Source organism: Lynx canadensis, chromosome B1 (genome assembly GCF_007474595.2).
Source record: "Lynx canadensis isolate LIC74 chromosome B1, mLynCan4.pri.v2, whole genome shotgun sequence".
NCBI classification, from domain to species: domain Eukaryota; kingdom Metazoa; phylum Chordata; class Mammalia; order Carnivora; family Felidae; genus Lynx; species Lynx canadensis.
The window spans coordinates 32,488,480-32,508,439 of NC_044306.2; the positions used below are offsets into that span (position 1 = coordinate 32,488,480).

At 44.5% G+C, this 19,960-nt stretch overlaps 1 protein-coding gene and 2 long non-coding RNA genes across 11 annotated transcripts in view; 1 reads left to right on the forward strand and 2 right to left on the reverse strand.

The window, feature by feature from the left end:
• DOCK5 (dedicator of cytokinesis 5) overlaps nt 1-19,960 on the reverse strand; it is a 221,998-nt gene that overhangs the window by 190,792 nt on the left and 11,246 nt on the right. For 2 of the 9 annotated variants that reach the window (XM_030312353.2, XM_030312352.2), the window contains exon 1: nt 3,811-3,910. The exons of 3 other annotated variants lie outside the window; for them this stretch is intronic. In XM_030312353.2, the coding sequence (XP_030168213.1) occupies nt 3,811-3,895 (85 nt within the window). In that variant the 5' untranslated portion in view covers nt 3,896-3,910. Of the gene's footprint in view, nt 1-3,810; nt 3,927-19,960 lie in introns of those variants that run through there. 4 more of the 9 variants (XM_032592836.1, XM_032592837.1, XM_030312349.1 and 1 more) reach the window with 3 other exon arrangements.
• Nucleotides 3,976-18,950, forward strand: LOC115511890. The gene is made up of 2 exons (XR_004343510.1): nt 3,976-4,167; nt 18,484-18,950. It is a non-coding gene; the product is annotated as an uncharacterized LOC115511890 (long non-coding RNA).
• Nucleotides 9,584-14,607, reverse strand: LOC115511886. The gene is made up of 2 exons (XR_003968225.1): nt 11,356-14,607; nt 9,584-9,906 (listed from the first exon to the last, which is right to left on the reverse strand). It is a non-coding gene; the product is annotated as an uncharacterized LOC115511886 (long non-coding RNA).

Sequence of the window (19,960 nt, forward strand, 5' to 3'; positions counted from 1 at the left end):
GGAAGTTTATCCTCTATAAAAACTGAATGACAGATGTTCCAAACTCAGGGACACCAGGCAAGGGAGAGGGCTAGTGTGAAACAGGTTGTGCTGATGACCTCAGCCCTCTTCTCCCACTCATGTCCAAGAGCAACATCTTTTCTGGGAGAATCTGAACTGCCCTGCCCAGAGAAAAATCTACAGATACAGGCCTTTGAAGGTCTCAAAAAAAAAAAAAAACAAAAAACAAAAAAACAAAAAAAAAAACAAAACGGAAAAGAAAAGAGCCAGTTCAGAGGTTCTCGTTTTGTATATATGAACATGAACAGTCAAGGATCAGCAAACATTTGGGGGAGATTCTCCAACATGAAGAGTATTACACAGAAAAGAAAAGACAAAAGTAAGAGAAAGCAGAAGAAAAGAAAAAGAATCTAGCAGAAAGAGAAGTAATGCAAGTATCAGATGTACAGTCTCATGACACAAAGAAATGGAAAGACATTCCATGCTCATGGACTGGAAGAACAAATATTGTTAAAATGTCAATTATCACCCAAAGCAATCTACACAATTAATGCAATCCCTATCAAGATACCAATAGCACTTTTCACAGAACTAGAACAAGCTATCCTAAATTTATATGGAACCACAAAAGACCCCACATAGCCAAAGGAATCTTGGAAAGAAAACAAAAACAAAAACAAAACCTGGAGGTATCACAATTCCAGACTTCGAGTTACTTTCCAAATCTGTAGTAACCAAAGCAGTATGGTACTGGCATAAAAACAGACATACAGATCAATGGAACAGGATAGAAAATCCAGAAATAAATCCACAATTATGTGGTCGATTAATATTCTACAAACTAGGAAAAAATTTGCAATGGGAAAAAAAAAAAACAGTCCCTTCAACAAATGATGTTGGGAAAATCAGAGAGCAACATGCAAAAGAATGAGACTGGACCACTTTCTTACACCATACACAAAAATAAGTTCAAAATGGATTAAAGATCTAAATGTGAGACCTGAAACCATAAAAATCCTAGAAGAGAGCATAGGCAGTAATTTCTCTAACATCAACTGTGGCAACATTTTTCTCAGTATGTCTCCTGAGCCAAGGGAAATAAAGGCATACATAAACTATTGGGATTACATCAAGATAAAAAGCTTCTCCACAGCAAAGGAAACAATAAAACTAAAAGACAACCTACTGAATGGGAGAAGATATTTCCAAGTGACATATCCAATGAAGGGTCAGTATCCAAAATATATGAAGAACTTATACAACTCAACACTCAAAAAACAAATAATCCAATTAAAAAATGGGCAGAAGACATGAGCAGACATTTCTCCTAAGAAGACATCCGGAGGGCCAACAGGTACATGAAAAGATGTTCAACACCATTCACCATCAGGGACATGCAAATCAAAATGACAATGAGATATCATCTTGCCCCTGTCGGAATGGCTAAAGTCAACACCACAAGAAACAACAAGTGTTGGCAAGGATGTAAGAAAAAAGAACCCTCTTGTATTACTGGTGAGAATGCAAACTGGTACAACCACTGTGGAAAACGGTATGAAAGTTCCTCAGAAAGTTAAAAATAGAACTACCCTACAATCCAGTAATCGCACCTATTGGGTATTTACCCCCAAAATAACAAACACACTAATTCAAGTGGATACCCGCACCCTTATGTTTATAGCAGCATTATTTACAACAATCAAATTATGTAAGCAAACCAAGTGTCCACTGACAGATGAATGGATAAAGAAGATGTGATATATATATATATATATGTATACATACACACACATATAACACACACACACACACACACACACACACACATACATATACACAACGGAGTATTATTCAGCCATAAAAAAGAATGAAATCTTGCCATTTGCAATGACATGGGTGGAGCAAGAGAGTATAACGCTAAGTGAAATACGTCAGAGAAAGACAAATACCATATGATTCCACTCATATGGGGAATTTAAGAACAAAACAAATGAGCAAAGGAAAAACAGAAAGAGAGGGAGACAGACCAACCAAGAAACAGATTCTTAAGTATAGAGAACAAACTGATGGTTACCAGAAGGGAGGGGGTGGAGGTGGGGGTGGGTGAAGTAGGTGCTGGGGATTAAGAATGCACTTGTTACAATGAACACCGGGAGTTGAATGGAATTGCTGAATCACTACATTGTATGCCTGAAACTAATATAACACTGTATGTTAACTATACTGGAATTAAAATAAATAAATAAAACTTTGTATTAAAAAAATATATACAGTCTTAATAGCTTCAATGGCCTACAAGATTGATATTGCAATGGTTGAGAGGTATTACTAACACGTTACACCAAAACTTATTTGGTGAAACCAGAGATATTGAAAGAAATTTTAAAAGGAGCAGTGTTCTCACTCTATGATTCAATGTTAAATTAATGCCATGTAATGGGCCATCTAGAATTATCTTATGGCTCTCTGAAATCACAGACATGGCTCCCTTCTTGCAAGTGCTGGCCTGGGCAATAATATTCCCTCATGGCCAACCCTGAGCCATTGTCCTCCACCAACATATCCCACCCAAGAGCTCAAGCTTGATTTCTGTGTTCTGGGTAACTGGAATGAAAGGTACTAGAATGACATGCCTGACATCTGGCAGATTCAATGCTCATATCAGCTGGCATAGAAAGGAGAAACCAAAGCTCTCAAATAAGCTGATCCCACTGATCGGGCTAGTCCCACAGGTAGTTCAGAAAACTGATGGGTGATGCAAACAGCTTGCTTGCTTGCTTGCTTTCAGAAGCAGGGGAAGGAGAGGGGACAGGGAGAGAAAGAGAGAGAGACAAAGAATCTTAGCAGGCTCCTCGTTCAACATGAAGCCCGATGTGAGGTTCAATCCCACGACCCTGGGATCATGACCTGAGCTGAAATCAACAGTTGGATGCTCAACTGACCGAGCCATCCAGGTGCCCCACAAACAGCTAATTTCAATTGCTACTTTTTAAGAAGCCCATTATCCAGAGATTAGGAAGCCCATTGTCCAGAGATCATCAATATAATGACTTGTTTAAACACAAAACAGTTCTTTAAATCTGCTCCCAATTATAACATGAAACGTGTGCGTGTGCACGCGCACGCACGCGTGGTACAGCGTTTCCAGGGTTTCAAAAGATTACGAAAAAACTGAGATTTGTTATTTCAAATTAATTAATGTAGAAATTACATAAACGTACTCTCTTCTCCAAGTTGAGGGATGCGATATCAAAGTTAATACGGGTTATTTTCTGTTAGTAAATTCTTCAGTAATAAAACATTGTTTTAATGGTCTTTAAGGTTTAAAAGAAAAAAATTATGTGTTCCAATGATACTGTGGTCGGAAACACTGCCCGAAACGGAAATAGCATAAAGCCCGAGACATTGAGTAGATTGCAAATTAGTCCTCTGCCCCGCAAGCACTTTGACTCCGTTCTGTTCAAAGGCTCTATTCCCACAGAATACGCTGACTGCCATGTCACTCTGGCTTATCCACGTTTTAAAGCTGAGCTCAAACTGGTCACCCAGTTCCCGCCTGCTTTTCAAACAGACGCAAAGAGCCAGTGGAACCACTGTGAGGGCGTTCCCCGGTCTGAACAACCATGTCCCAGTGGTGGGCAGAATGGCTCCTTCCCAGAAACAGAGCCCGGGATGTCCCTGGCTGGATGACCCGCGCATCTTCCCAAACCCCCACTCGCGGACCATGCCACTCCCGTTCCAGAGTCGTCCGGTGATGCCTGGCAGAAACACGTCCAGCCTCAATTACAGGCTGGCTTTCGTTGTACTCACCAGCGTGTTGTTGCTGACGGCAAATGTGGAGGTGGCCGGTGGGGGGACAAAAAGAAAGCGGGGTAGGAACGCTGATTCGGGGCATCCCATTCTGGTCCTCTGTGCTGCGCCACTACCTCACAGCAGCTGGCCTGTGACAGATGAGGCCCCTCTCGTAAGTCACAACCCAGTGTCCTGTTCGTCTCTGTCCCCCTCACACGGCACAGCTTGCGCAAGGATAGCCACCAGCCAGCATCCACTGAACTGATGTGACCCACTTCCACGCAAGGTAAGAGGAGCGAGGGACCGGCCTTTGAGGCAGGCTGTCAGACCACAGCGAGGCTCCTCAGCCACGTGGCCCTGAGACCAACAGAACAGGTGAGTCCTTGGGGCAGGGGCAGGGGCAGGGGGCGGTGTCAGAACTGCAGAGAGGGCTTTCCTTAGCACCCCTACAGCAAGAGAGGTCAACACTGACGGTCATACACACTGAGACAAACAGGAGGCTGAAATCAAGAAGTACTCGATCAGACGGAACCTAAGTTCAGGTGTGAAAAGGCCACTTCTCCTTTATCAGAGGTGCTCAGAAACGGTCTGCCCCACTTGCGCCCCCAGATTACTTAACCCTAAACCACTTCCCACTCGCAGGCCAGATACGCTGTCCTATCCTGCTGTTGCCCGCCGTGCACCAAACTCGCTGGGAGCGTGAGCCGCGTCGCCAAGGTTAAAGTCAAAAGAGGAACAAGCCGAGGGAAGGGGAGCCTTAGTTCTCTAAAAGCAGAGGGGCAGGTGGGGGGAGCAAACAGAACCTGCTGGCAGGTTTGCTGTCAAAGCAGCAGGCCGCCCTCCTCTCTTCGCGTCCCGAAGGGGCCCCCTTCGCCTCGGCCACGGTAAGAAGGGGGACACTTCCCAGCTCCACTGCGGTCGCTTTCAAGAATGAACGCGTTTACGTCAGGATTAGAATGAGTGCAATCCTCGATACGCATTTCATTCGCGTTGTTACTTCTCCTTGGGGTGTGGGCAGGTATTCACAAAGACAGTTTATTCCTCCCGGAAGGCTACTCGGCAGCCGGTTCTAATTAAGCCCTGATGTAGCAGGAGGAAAACCCAAAATAGAGTAAAAAGAGCTCTGCCTCCCAGGTCTCCAGGGCCTCCCGTCCTGAAAGCCTTCAGAAGAGAGGCTCGCCACAGGCACCATACAGAGCAAAAGCTCCAAGTGTGTTCCCAGCCAGAAAGGGGGAGAAACCTGGAGATTATCAGCTTTGTTTCGCGACAATCACGCGTTTTTTTCAGGCGGCTCCAGGCTTCTGTGTGAAACAGACAACGGCGTCTAGGTGAGCAGAGCTCTGTGAACACGAGAGTCACCCCAGGGAAGCGGCTGTAACACACCCGGCCTGCCCATAGTGCCGTTTCATTTCAGGCCGGAAACACAGAGGCCTCCTCCACCTCTTGGGTCTGGGCCTGATCCACAGGAAACTTCTCTCCTGATTAGACTCCCACCGAGCCCGGGGTTCAACTTTCCGTCTCTCATTCCAACCCACATAGCCCGCCACTCCACCAAGAACAGGGTCAGGGGGCCCTTTTCAAACAAACTCGCCCACCCACAGCCACAGTGGGCAAGCTACAAAGGCTCCTGCTAAGAATTCACCGTGCCTTTTTCCTGGAATTGAGAAGTTGGCCTCGGACCCGCAAGGGAATATTCTCTGAAAAGCAGATTAGTCCTCGTGGAGTTTTGGCGGTCAAAATCCAGGGGTCGATTAAACAGAGCCAAAACCCAGTGCCTTACTCTGTTTCCCGAGCGTTTATACGCGAAGCCTGGAGAGGTACAGGATTCTGTCAGCCCCATCGAGATAGCACTGGAAATCACACTAGCCTTGGAGAGCCTTCCTTTTTTCCAAGGTCGTCCGCAGTCCCGCACAAAAGGGGTTTCAACCCTATCACTTACAAGCACCAACACAAGCAAAATGATTCAGACGCTCTCTAGCTACTTTGAATGAACTGGTCACGGTCACATGACACATCTGGATATTTCCTTTTAAAACAGACTTTCCAACTGAAATGGGATCCAGATGTTGTAAGCAGATGTGTATTTAGTTCCCTTTCTAGGTGGTACCTACATAATGAAGACTCAACTTATTTTGACTTTTACGTGTACTTCTTACGTCCCCTACCAGAATGCAAGCTCCTCCAGGCCTCGGACACAGCACTCTGGCCCACTGCGCTGAGCACAGAGCTTGGACCACAGCTGGTCCTTCAAAGCTTGTCCAATAAATGAGGCAACACGACAATACAATGGAGGTTCCAATTAATTGGATTAAGTACAAATCAAAGTCAGGAACAAAATGTTTCCTGTACAAGGTGATACAGATGGATTTGGATTTGGAAAATCTTGATCCCCTTAGTAAGTACGACTGTTCATCAAGCTAACGGCTGGATTTTTGAATTTTTCATACGAGCTGGCGATTTCCGTTTGAATGGATCGTGACACGGAAGCTTCGCAGGACACTTCTTCTGAGATGCTAACCTGCAGAAAGTGCTAACCACTCTTTAAGACCCAACTCCAATGATGGGTCACGTTTACTGAGCACTTACTATGTGCCAGATCCTGTTTGGAAAGCTCGCAGGCACTCCTTCGCTTTGTCTTTGCAACTCTCTGGCGTGGGTTCTGATACCATTGCCATCGCGTGGGTGAGGAAACTGACTTGGCTGTTCGTCGGCCTCCATGACCTCCGTCCAATGGAAAGCATCCACCTCTTCTGAGACCCTGGTTGGCACATTTTTTGCCTCTCTTATGAGACATACAGCACTCTCCCATGCACATGCAATAATTCAAGCATCATCCCACGCCCTCTGGTCCACTGCAAGCTCCCTGAAGATGGCGGGGGGGGGGGGGGTGGTTGCTATCTTATTCCAGTCGTACTGCAAGGCAGGCCCAGCACCCGCATATCGGGGTCACCTGGGCAGTTTTTCTAACAAAACACAGCAGATGCCTGGGCCTCGCACCCTGGAGATTCTGGGTGTTGGTTGGTGCTCTGGAACCCTTAGCTTCAGAAAGCTGTCTAGGTGCTGTGTGGACACACCCCAGGTTTGAGGGGCACTGTCTTCTTCAACTAGCTCATTGCTTTGCACATTGTGTGTAATGGACAAAACTAATCAAATGAATGGATGGTTTGATGAATAACCATTATTCCAAGATGACGTTCCACATACAATCATTTTTCAAGCGGACACAGAACTACCCCCCACCCAAACTCTGCCAACCCCTAGACCTACCTCTTACCATTCCCTCTCTGCCCCCTCCCCTCACTCAGCTCCAGCCACACTGGCTCCCCTACTGCTCCTCCACTGTGCCAGGCTCTCTGCCTAGAACATTCCTACCCTAGATGTGCATGCCTCGATCCTTCTTTTATTTGGATCTCTCCCCAATGCCAGCTCCTCGGAGAAGTGATCTCTGATGGTCCTAACACAACTACATAACCCACCCAATCACTCAAGATAAGGTTACAGTCCTTTAGGGGCTCCTGGGTGGCTCAGTCGGTTAAGTGTATGACTTCAGCTCAGGTCAATTTGAGGAAAACAGACAAGCCTCTCCTGATGTTGAAACCTTCTGTCTGAAGGGTTTCAGAGGAGTCTTGCTTCTCGTTGTGACAGAAAGAAGGGCTTAGCTGACTTTCTGAGTTCTCGCCAGGATCCCATGTCTTAGAAAACGGAAATTCTATAGACAGAAAAAGGCTCCAACATCATCCAATGCAGGGGTTCTCCTTAATCTGGGGTCCATGAGTCCCTGAAGATTTATAAACTTCCTAAAACTGTACGTGAAATTCTGTCTGTGTTACGTAGGCACAATTTTCTGTGGAAAGAATCCACAGCTCTCATTAGGGTCTCAAAGGAGTTTTATTTCGCCAATGGAAAATTACAATTCTCTGGGCAAAATCCTTGACGATGGGCGAGGAAACCGAGGCACCCACAGATGCAACTTAGGAACGGCCAAGCAGCTGGTTAGCGACGTGGCTGGAAGCAAAGTACACATTTGTTGATCCCCAGGCAGTCTCTTTACCTGCTCTCCCCCACATCCCTTGGAAAGAGAGGATCCTTCCCTGGCGACAATGCCGGATTGCCACCCTGGACCCCGGACGCCGTGGCGTATGACCAAGCCTTGGGCAAAAATAGCGCAGCATGCCTTCCCCCTCCCTCACAATGTCATTATTCACAAATTTGTGTGTAAAGAGAACATCAGAGGGGGGAAAGACTCAAATTTGCCCTAAACCTCTTTCAAGCATTTCATGCCCAGGCAGCACAGGGCATCTTCACATACCCTCACTCACCAGATGCCCTCGGCAAATAAAGGACTCCTTTCTTCCCCCCCTACAGCAAAATGACTGCAACTTTCTCACGATTTCCTCTAACGGTTAAGTGCCAACAAAATATCACCCGACCACACGTCCTACTGGCTATTCTTTCGACGTCGTGGATTCCAAACCAGCCCTGCTGGAAGGAAAAAAAAAAAAAACATAATATTCACAAGCCATCGGGAGGCATGCAGAGGGGGATACTGGAACTCCTATCAGAAGCACACGGTCTGGCCTCTACTCTGTGTTTCTGCATTTCCAGAAAGCTCTCTGAGGGGCCAAATAAACTCAGTCAGGCTGTCACAGTGGAAGGAACAGAGACCCACTCAAGTTACTTCGGGGAAAAGGGACGTTTTGGATCTGGAATTTGAAAGCCACTGAGGAGGAGAGCTCCAGGGCCTAGATGCACCCCCCCCCCCCACCAGAGGCCATGGGGTTTCTCGCCACAGCTGCTCCTTTCTCCCTATCACTTGGCCTCCTCGGTTTCCATATGGTTTTCCTTTTTTCAGTTTTTCTTTCAAGTCAAGCTGACACACAACGTTAACATTAGTTTCAGGTGTACAACAGAGTGGACAAATTTATACATCACGCTGTGCTTCTCACAAGTGTAACTACCATCTGTCCCACTACATCGCTATTATAATATCATTGACTACATTCCCTATGCTGTGCCTTTTATTCCCCGTGACTTATGCGTTCCATAACTAGAAGCCTGTATCTCTGACCCCCCTCACCCATTTTGTCCACTCCTCTCCCCCTCCCCCCCCCCCCCCCCCGGCAACTACCAGTTTGTTCTCTGTATTCGTGGGTCTGATTCTGTTTGTTTACTCATTTGTGTTTTTTTGGATTTCACATGAGGGAAATCTTAATGGCGTTTCTTTCTCAGTCTGATTTACTTCACTTAGCAGTGCGCTAGGTGAAGGTCCATCCTCCATATGCTTTTTTCACGCATAATGTTGGCCACCGTGCGACTTCAGTTCGCCAAGGACTCAGCTCTCTCAGATGGCATCCTTTTAGCAGGTGCCTCCGGGGCAAAATGTATCTTGGGATTCTTTCATTCAAGCTCCCGAGATGGGAAATCTGACTGACTCTACATATTTCTTTGTGCCAAGCGATGTCATCGTCCAGACTATGGAACAGCCTCCCTGGGGTGGTATGCCCACCCATACACCCATCGGCAATGGCCAAAAGAGTCACATATGGTGTAGAGCGTGGCTGGTTACCTGGGCCTTCTCGAAGTCTTCTACAGTGGCCACAGCCAGACAGGTCCAGGGACTAAATCAGGCTGTTCAACAGTATGTGGTAGCAGGTTTCTACCAGCGTGTGAGAGCCAACTGTTAAGCGTTCAGGAATTTTTGTGAGCTATTTGTTAATCCACTAGTAGTCTGAAACTGGCCACAGTGGGAGTATTTATACCACGGACATTGGCAAATGCTACAAATTAGGACTTTTTTTTTTTTTGTGGCACACTAGTTTGCCAGCACAGCACTGTAGCGTGAATGGTCAAAGAAGGAGGAAAAAAAAAATCAGGGTAAACAGGGCTCCCCGACAATCTGACATCTGATAATCTAGGTCGTTTCTCTCTTGCCTTCATCCAGCCTTTGCTGCAGCCAGGATGGACAGCTTCCTCCTTCTTCACTTGCCCTAAGTACCTGTGCTTCAGCCAGGGCTTATGCTGAGCCAAATCCCCCGCCTTCCCAAACCTCAATGCCCATCTCCATAAAGGGCACTTCTTCCCCGAAGACTACCTAATTCCCTCCTTTAAAATAACCTCTGCTGGCACAAAAACAGACACATAGACCAATGGAATAGAATAGAAACCCCAGAACTAGACCCACAAACGTATGGCCAACTCATCTTTGACAAAGCAGGAAAGAACATCCAATGGAAAAAAGACAGCCTCTTTAACAAATGGTGCTGGGAGAACTGGACAGCAACATGCAGAAGGTTGAAACTAGACCACTTTCTCACACCATTTACAAAAATAAACTCAAAATGGATAAAGGACCTAAATGTGAGACAGGAAACCATCAAAACCTTAGAGGAGAAAGCAGGAAAAGACCTCTCTGACCTCAGCCGTAGCAATCTCTTACTCGACACATCCCCAAAGGCAAGGGAATTAAAAGCAAAAGTGAATTACTGGGACCTTATGAAGATAAAAAGCTTCTGCACAGCAAAGGAAACAACCAACAAAACTAAAAGGCAACCAACGGAATGGGAAAAGATATTTGCAAATGACATATCGGACAAAGGGCTAGTATCTAAAATCTATAAAGAGCTCACCAAACTCCACACCCGAAAAACAAATAACCCAGTGAAGAAATGGGCAGAAAACATGAATAGACACTTCTCTAAAGAAGACATCCAGATGGCCAACAGGCACATGAAAAGATGTTCAGCATCGCTCCTTATCAGGGAAATACAAATCAAAACCACACTCAGGTATCACCTCACGCCAGTCAGAGTGGCCAAAATGAACAAATCAGGAGACTATAGATGCTGGAGAGGATGTGGAGAAACGGGAACCCTCTTGCACTGTTGGTGGGAATGCAAATTGGTGCAGCCACTCTGGAAAGCAGTGTGGAGGTTCCTCAGAAAATTAAAAATAGACCTACCCTATGACCCAGCAATAGCACTGCTAGGAATTTATCCAAGGGATACAGGAGTACTGATGCATAGGGGCACTTGTACCCCAATGTTCATAGCAGCACTCTCAACAATAGCCAAATTATGGAAAGAGCCTAAATGTCCATCAACTGATGAATGGATAAAGAAATTGTGGTTTATATACACAATGGAATACTACGTGGCAATGAGAAAAAATGAAATATGGCCTTTTGTAGCAACGTGGATGGAACTGGAGAGTGTAATGCTAAGTGAAATAAGCCATACAGAGAAAGACAGATACCATATGGTTTCACTCTTATGTGGATCCTGAGAAACTTAACAGGAACCCATGGGGGAGGGGAAGAAAAAAAAAAAAAAAAGAGGTTAGAGTGGGAGAGAGCCAAAGCATAAGAGACTGTTAAAAACTGAGAACAAACTGAGGGTTGATGGGGGGTGGGAGGGAGGGGAGGGTGGGTGATGGGTATTGAGGAGGGCACCTTTTGGGATGAGCACTGGGTGTTGTATGGAAACCAATTTGTCAATAAATTTCATATATATATATAAAAAATAAAATAAAATAAAAAAATAAAATAAATAAAAAAAATAAAATAACCTCTGCTTCTCTAAACTCCTGGGACCCAAAGGAGACATCTCTGCGCCCCCTTTTTATGTTGAGCCTTCCACTTCAGTTATTCCGGGCGCCATAACTTAGGGTCCTCTAATCCATTACAAACTTCCCATGAACAAGATCTATGTCAATTTCTCCTCTGGATCCTTCCAAGTGCTGAATATACGCTCCTCAAGTTAGGTACCTGGAAGTATATGGTGAATGAATGCAGAACAATTATTTCCACAAGCTGGCCAATAACACGTCTCTCCTTTGCCTTCAGGCTCCTACCGTTCCAGACCTGCTAACTCATGAGTTCCTCGACAGAGATGAGCCTTGGCAACAGAATAGGATTCAGGGTTAGAAGGCATCTAAAGCCACATATCTGGTCTGTGTGTGTGTGAATCACTTTCACTAGATCCAAAGGCCTGTAAAGGAAGGGAAAAGTCAAGGATATAAAACCTAGAGTGTAAACTCTGACCTTTTGCAACAGCAGAGTCATACATAACTTCAAACCACCCATTAAACTCGATCAACTCCTTATTAAAACCTATCTCCCTTTAAGACTTTGACGAAGATGACTCGGAGTGTTAGGGGAAAACCTCAGAACTAGGAACCAGATGAACAAGATCACAAGGTCACTGTCAAGAGAAAATTAGTTCTTCGTGTTATGAAGCACTTAACCAGCCTGAAGAGTATATAAAAGCCACCAAGTAGTTAAAAGGATTACAACTGGCATGTGAAGAAAAGAGTCGGAAGAAATGGGCTTCTTTGCCCCAAAGCTTTTCCTAGGCAATACCTCCTGAGAAAGGCTTCAGGCAGAAAGTTCAAAGGCATATCAACTTTAGATCTTGAAATTCTTCATCAATGTATGCGGACTTACCGGCATTGCTCAATTAATTTGCAGAAATTTTCAAAAATTGAAAATTCTTCACACTCTGAGAATCTGGAAGGTAGAAAATATTATCTCTAATTTACAGATGGAAAACGGAGTGAAAGAGCCAAGCCACTTGATTGTGTCTGTAACAGAGATTGAAATACAAGCCTGGCTTCCTAATCCTGGTGTCAATACTTCTCTGTGGGTTTCATTCCACCCATCACCCCCTCCAAACCGTAAGTGCCCCGAATATAAGAAACAAGTGACCTTTATGAGACAGATGATTCCCGAAGCTTATTCCAAACGCACGGTGTTAAAAACTAGTTAAAAAACAAAACAAAACCTAAGCACTAAGGCAGACAAAAGAACATGGTGGAGGGACTGTTTCAGCAAGAAAACAAGCCTCTAATCTTCCTAAAGTATAAAACCCTGTTACCCAGGGCTACTGATAAATGCAAGAAGATAAAGACGTATTACGGGGAACACATGTTTCATTGTAGATATCACTTATGTTTCCTTCATCTGTCATTTCTTGATAGGAGCAGTTTTAGGAAGATAGGACCACAGAAGGGCTGTACTTTCCCTAAGGTTTTATAACCATTAGCTAAAGCCTCCTCAGCATGAAATTCAGCCCCCCTGGAATCTAAAAGGGATCAAACCAAAAAGTAAAGAAGGGGAAAAACAAAACAAATGAAAGCAAAACTCCACACGTCCATGTGTCCACCCCAACACCCCCGATCGGGTCCTTAAAAACGGAGTCCTTTGGGCGACAAATAAGGGGTTGTTTTCCCCGGTCCAAAATCTGCCCTAAGGTCACTGCATTAAATCAGAATCAAAAATGCCACCAAAGCAAAGTTGATGGGATTATGGTTTGCTTCACAGAGTGAGCCATTCGCGTCTGCAAAAAGTTCTGCTGTCGAATCTGAACTGAGCAGGCAGGCTCATATCTAATACAGGAAAAAATATATATATAAGAGGCAGATTCAAAATTTCCAAAGCTGTTGGCTTAGATCAGAGCTCAAACATGAAGAGAATTCTTCTACAGAGTCAAACCATTTCTGAATCCGTGAGCTTACAAAAAGACCTCCCTGAAGCTGTCGAGCCATTTGACAAAGAGCCGGAGTTGGAATCCTGACACTGCCAAAGGTGAGCTGGGCGCCAGCTCTTCCACAACGTTCCACAGTATTCTATATGCGGCCAATAATTTGACTCGGGTGGGCATCGGTCTTCTTTAAGAAAGGCTTACAGGCCCGCAAGCCAATCGTTCAGGAGTCTGTACTCAATGGATTCCTATCTCCAGATTCTGGGATGGTCTGTGTGATAGGACCTGAAATGGCTGGCCAAGGGCTACTGGTCACAAATGTCTCTGACTCCATGATGAGATGAGCCTGGAGATAATGTATTTTGTGACATTCGATCAAGCCAAAGGGAAGGAAAGAGGCCTTTCTGAAGCCCTCCCTACTCTTCCTATGTATTTCCCATACGTTCCTTATCTTCTATAATCCTCACAAACACTCCATAAACCACTGGTACACAGCAGGTACTCTGAGAATGTGTACTTCCTCAGAGCAGTAAGTTAGTCACAGTGGGTAGGGATTCAAATCCCAGTTGGCCTGACTCAAAACATCCATGTTAGTCAGTTATGTGTGAATTTGTTATTTATTTATACCTCTTAAAATCCCAGACGGATCTCAGCCAGTGAGTCAGTGTTACCCCAAAGCGCAGGAACCGAGAACAGAAGTCCCATCACCCAGACACGCCCAGGGAATTCAAATTATTTTCCTCGACAATTTTTGCAAGACCTGGCCATTTCCAGCCATGAGAGCTTTGACACTGGAAATATACTGGAGACTAGTCTGGACCTTTGAGGATGGGTTCAGAGCTAACCAACGTTAACTACTTAACAATCAACCCTGCTCTGCAAACAATAAACCCTGCCCTGCTACTCTCAGGCAGGCTCCCACCTAGCAAAATTTCAGATAATGATTGCATTCTGCCTACAATACCAGGAAGTGTGCTGAGCATATTCCTACCTTCTCACTTGGCTTAGGGCCTCGTATGACTTCATAAAGGCAAAGAGATATAAATTGGTAGAAGCAAACATCCAAATTCCAAGCTACAAGAAGCTACTCTCCCGAACTTCACTCCGCAGCAAACGGCTCTTGTGTCTACCCTGACAATTGTGATTTTAAGCATGGCTTGGCCACAGGGCATGAACTATAGTCTGCAGGACTAAACATAGTAACCACGGTTCTGATGTCAGCTTACCATGTGTCGCTGAGCAAATCAACGTCTGCGCCGCGATCTTCACTCACTCAGACCATGATTTATTTCAAGTTTATTTATTTATTCTGATAGAGAGTGAGAGAGAATCCCAAGCATGGCTCAATCTCTCAAACCGTGAGATCGTGACCTGAGTGAAATCAAGAGGTGGATGTTTAACCGACCGATCGGCCCAGAAGCCCCAGAACATGATTGACTTTTTTAAAAGGCATACCACATTAGTAAAGCCGTTGAACTATAGAAATAATTGTATATACACGTTCTGTTTTGTTAGTGAATATTTTATTTTATGTAATGCGAGACCAAGTTTTGTGTATGCCACGGGACTGTTGATTGCCTTATCAAAAAAGACGGTGACATCACACCTTACCGTCTTTGAACAGAGGAGTCAAAGCTGGAGACTAATGGTTTATCACCATAAAACAGTCATTGAGATCCTTAGGACAATCGACAGATTGAAATGAATGAGAGGTGATTCTACGAATTTTTAATTTTAGGATTATAAAGAGAGGAGGCCAGCGTAAACACAAAAATGCCACCTTGCCCTAAACAGAAACACAATCTTAGGATTGGTTTTTGACTGTAAACAAGGAGATGGAGTGTGTTATAAGTAATTCACTGAATGGTAGAAAGCAAAGTATACTAAATTACAGATGGTCATCAGGAATATAGTAACAGCGGGGTGCCCGGGTGTCTCAGTCGGTTAAGTGTCTAACCCCAGCTCAGGTCATTGTATCATGGTTCACGGGTTCGAGCCCCACACCGGGCTCTGTGCTGTTAGCACAGAGCCCGCTTTGGATCCTCTGTCCCCCCCACCCCACCCCACCCCCCTCTCTGCCCCTCCCCTGTGTGCTCTCTCTCGCAACACTAAACACTTATATATAGTGACATAGAAAGTTAGATCTTTGCTAGAATATGCAAGAGTCGGCACAGTTTGAGAGACAGGGCCGAAGACCTCATTGCCAAAACCAGCCCAGACATCCTGTGTGATTTGGGGCAAACCACCAAAATAGCCTGCTTCTTTTGCTAGATCTCTAAAACAGAGGTGACAACAGTTGCTGTCTTTAGGTCACAAATGGCATGAATAGTCATAGGATCGTTAAGTCCAACGTATATATTATTTCAAACTAGTAATCACTCCACATTGCACAAACTTTGCAAGGTGCAAAAATATTTAATAAAAGCCCACTACTTCTGACACCCAGACCACCATCTCCTTCCAAGAAACAACTGATGGACAATCCCCTACACACTTTCAGAAGTGGTCTAGCATTTACAAGTACGCACACGTTTGTCTACTGCATTCAGTGCCTTAAACAGTGCCTGACACATAGCGGGTCCTGCATAAATATTTGCTTCATGAAATCAATACTATGTATACTTTTTGTTTCATGCCCTCTTACTCAAATCTATCTTGGAAACAGCCCGTATCAATCTCTTCTTTCTAAAATGTTTATTTCAGTTTAGTACACGGGACATGCACGTGCCATACAAGTATATTGCACTAAACTCGCATCAACTGAGACCCCACCAAGATCAAGAAACAGAACAGACATGATCAAAAACCTACATGCCCTGCTCATTCTCCTTTCCAGCGCACCTGTCACCCTGTGACACCTAGAGGGACCACGACCCTGACTTCTAGAAACAAATTAGTTTTGCCTGAAGTGGTATTTATAGAAATTCAGTAACACAATATATGTACTCTTTTGCGTTTGCCTTCTTTCACACAGCCGTTTGTGAGGTTTAGCCGTATCTTTGTGAGTGCATGTAAATCGTTCATTCTCAATTGCCCTTTAGTATTGATTTCATCAGGTGGGGACACAATTTATACACACTCAACTGCTGATGGGCATGCGTGGGTTTTCCAATTTGGGGCTATTTTAAATAGTGTGCTACGAGCATTCTACACAAGTCTTTTTGAAGAAACTTATCATCCCCCCAACAGTGAAACTGCACAGAGGAGGTCTACGCCTAACTTTAATGGAAACTCCTGAACTGCTTTCCAAAATGGCTGTCCCGACGTACACTCCCACCCGTACATGGACCTCCTGTTGCCCCACCCACGCCCTCACCAAGAGCTGGAACGACTCCATGGTTTGGTTGGATTTGGTTTTCTTTTGCTCATTGGGTGGGGCTGCAGTGGTCTGCCAGCCATTGTGTTTACATCTCCATTGATGACAAATGGAAATCAGACCCCCTTCCAAATGTTTATCAGACATGTGGATATCATGTTTTATGAAGTGTCTATTCACATCTTCCGCCCATTTTTCTATTGGGTTATTCTTCTACTGATTTCTAGTTCTTTCCGTGTTTGCAGTATGATCTCTTGGTCAGAGCTGTGTGCTGGGAATGTCTTCTTCCACTCCGTGCAGTGTCTTTTTAATCTCTTAAGGGTGTCTTTCTGTGAGCAGAAGTTTTCTGAATTTTCAGAGACTTGGTATAATTTTTTTTAAGTTACTGTGTTTTGTGTCCCTTTGAGAATCTCTGCCTGCTCCAAGGTCAAGATGTTCTCTTATCCTTCCTTCTGAAAGTCTTTACCTTTCAGACATTTGGAATCATTTTTTTGTGGCATGAAGTAGGGGTCCAGTAATCAATTTTTTTTGGCATAAAATAGGGGGCCAGTGCATTGTTTTCAGTAGAGACCGCCAACTGACCCAGCACCATTTCTTAAAGAGACTGTCCTTTAACCACCAAACGCTGGCATTATCTTTGCCATTGAGCCTGATTCTTTTTAATGGTATAGTATTCCACTCCATGCGTGTGCTATAAATTACTAAACCCATCCCCAACTGATTCACACTTGTTTTCATGTTTCTGTTATGAACAATGCCCTAATGAATAATCTCGTCCATGTATCACTCCCCACATGTGTCAGTGTATCGGTAAGACAAACTCACAAGAAAGGAATTGTAACTCAAAGGGCATACACAGTTTTTATTCTAACCAATATGTTTCTCTGCTTGCTTGCTTGTTTGATTTTTGAGAGAGAAACAGAGGGCGAGTGGGGAAGGGGCAGAGAGAGAGGGAGACACAGAACTCGGGGACCTTGAGATCACGACCGGAGCCAAAGTCAGATGTGCTCAACTGACTGAGCCACCCAGGTGCCTCTATTTTTTTTTTTTTTTAATTTTTTTTTTTCAACGTTTATTTATTTTTGGGACAGAGAGAGACAGAGCAGGAACGGGGGAGGGGCAGAGAGGGAGGGAGACACAGAATCGGAAACAGGCTCCAGGCTCTGAGCCATCAGCCCAGAGCCCGACGTGGGGCTCGAACTCACGGACCGCGAGATCGTGACCTGGCTGAAGTCGGACGCTTAACCGACTGCGCCACCCAGGCGCCCCAGGGTGCCTCTATTTTAATCAGTATATTTGATAGAGGTTATACCAATTTTAACTGGAGTTTTGAGACCACAACGATACTACACACACAGTACTATTATTATAAGACACACAGCACATTAGAATTTCGATTATACCAAAGTTACCGACATTTTTTGGGGCCTGAGGATTCCTTTTTTAAAGACAATAAATGAGTAACTGTGCTCCTGGTATCCACTGATTGAGAAAACATATACAGTCACGTAAGTTCACAGCCACTGTGCCTCAGGATCCTGGGAGGTGGAGTAACGAAACCAAATCATGCTATCATGATGTGAGGGGCAGGCCTTCTCTGTTTATTTGCTCCTGTTCAGAAAGAAGCTCAAAGCCTGGCTGGAGCGCCCCAGACACCAGGTAGACAGACTCCACCGCTGTTCCAGAAGGAGTGTGCTCCAACAGGAAGACAATAGCAGCTCTCTGCCTGAGATGAGGCTGCTTCCCCTCCCCAGTACCAAGCTGTCCTTTCCCATCAGAACAGTGTAAGAGGACTCGAATCCACCAGGACAGCGAGGAGCCTCACTCACATTTCTCCTAGGTCAAGTCTTTTTGTTCAAAATACAAGTCTAAAAAATGCCAATGTTCTCTCACTTCCAGGTCAATATTATAATCCTTTATGATCAATACATGACTCTTCCTTCACCCATCAACACTTGGGAAACCCCAGTAGCATTCATTCTCAAACATGCCTGCCATGTTGTGAGAATGGCACACAACTTTTTAGTTTTGCAACTGACATTACGTCGGAACCATGGTGCTGAGGACCGAAGACCACCAGGCCCATCGCTGGCCTAAAACGTGACCACCATGGAACCCACAGAGTGACTTCTACTTTGCAGGCCCAAACCTCCAAAACACACTTCCTTCCCAGAACTTGTAAAAAGGGGAAGGTGAACAGCAAAGAAAACCATCAACAAAATGAGAAGGCAACCTACCCAAATGGGAGAAAATAATTGTGAATCACCTATCTGTTAATAGGTTATGCAACATATTCAGAACTCATAAACTCAGTAGCCAAAAAAAAAAAAAAAGAAGAAAAGAAAATTAAAAAATTGAAAGAAAAGCTGAATTTTCAAAAAAGATTCCAAGAGACACGGGAAAAGATGCTCAACATCACTAATCATTAGGGAAATGCAAATCAGAACCACGATGAGATACCATCTCACATCTTTTAGAATGTTATTATCAAAAAGACAAGAAGTAAATATTGGTGGGGAAAAGAGAAGTCTTGCGTACTGCTGGTTGGAATGTGCATTAGCACAGCTAGCATGGAAAACAGAATGGAGGTTCCTCAAAAATTAAAAATAGAAGTACCATATAATCCAGCCTCTGGGTATTCATTCAAAGGAACACTAGCCTGAAAAGATATCTGTACCTCCATATTTCATGCAGTATTTACAATAGCCAAGATCTGGAAACAACCTAAGTGTCCACTGATAGATGAATGGATAAAGAAAATCTGACACACACACACACACACAGGAATATTATCCAGCTATTAAAAACAAAAAAGAAAGAAGAAGAAGGAAATTCTACCATTTGCAGCAACACAGGTGGACTTTGAGGGCATTCTGCTAAGTGAAATAAGTCCGACGGAGAAAGAGAAATACTGTATGATCTCACCTAGATGTGGAACCTAAAACAAAACGAAACAAAACAAAACAAAAGGAACTCATACATACAGAGAAGAACCTGGTAGCTGCCAGAGGTAGGGGATGGGTGGTGATTGAAAGGCACAAACTTCTGATTCTAAAATAAGACTTGGGGATATCATGTACAGCATAATGACTACAGTTAAGAATACTGTATTGTCTGGGAGCCCGGGTGGCTCAGTCGGTGAAGCATCCGACTCTTGATTTTGGCTCAGGTCATGATCTCACGTTTCGTGGGATGGAGGCCCACATCAGGTTCTGCACGGACAGCACACAGTCTGCTTGAGATGCTCTCTCCCCTCCCGCCTGCCCCTCTACAGCTCGTACTCTCTCTCAACATTTTTTTTCTTTTTTGAGAGAGAGAGAGAGAGAGAGCATGAGCAGGGGAGAAGCAGAGAGAGAGGGAGACGCAGAATCCAAAG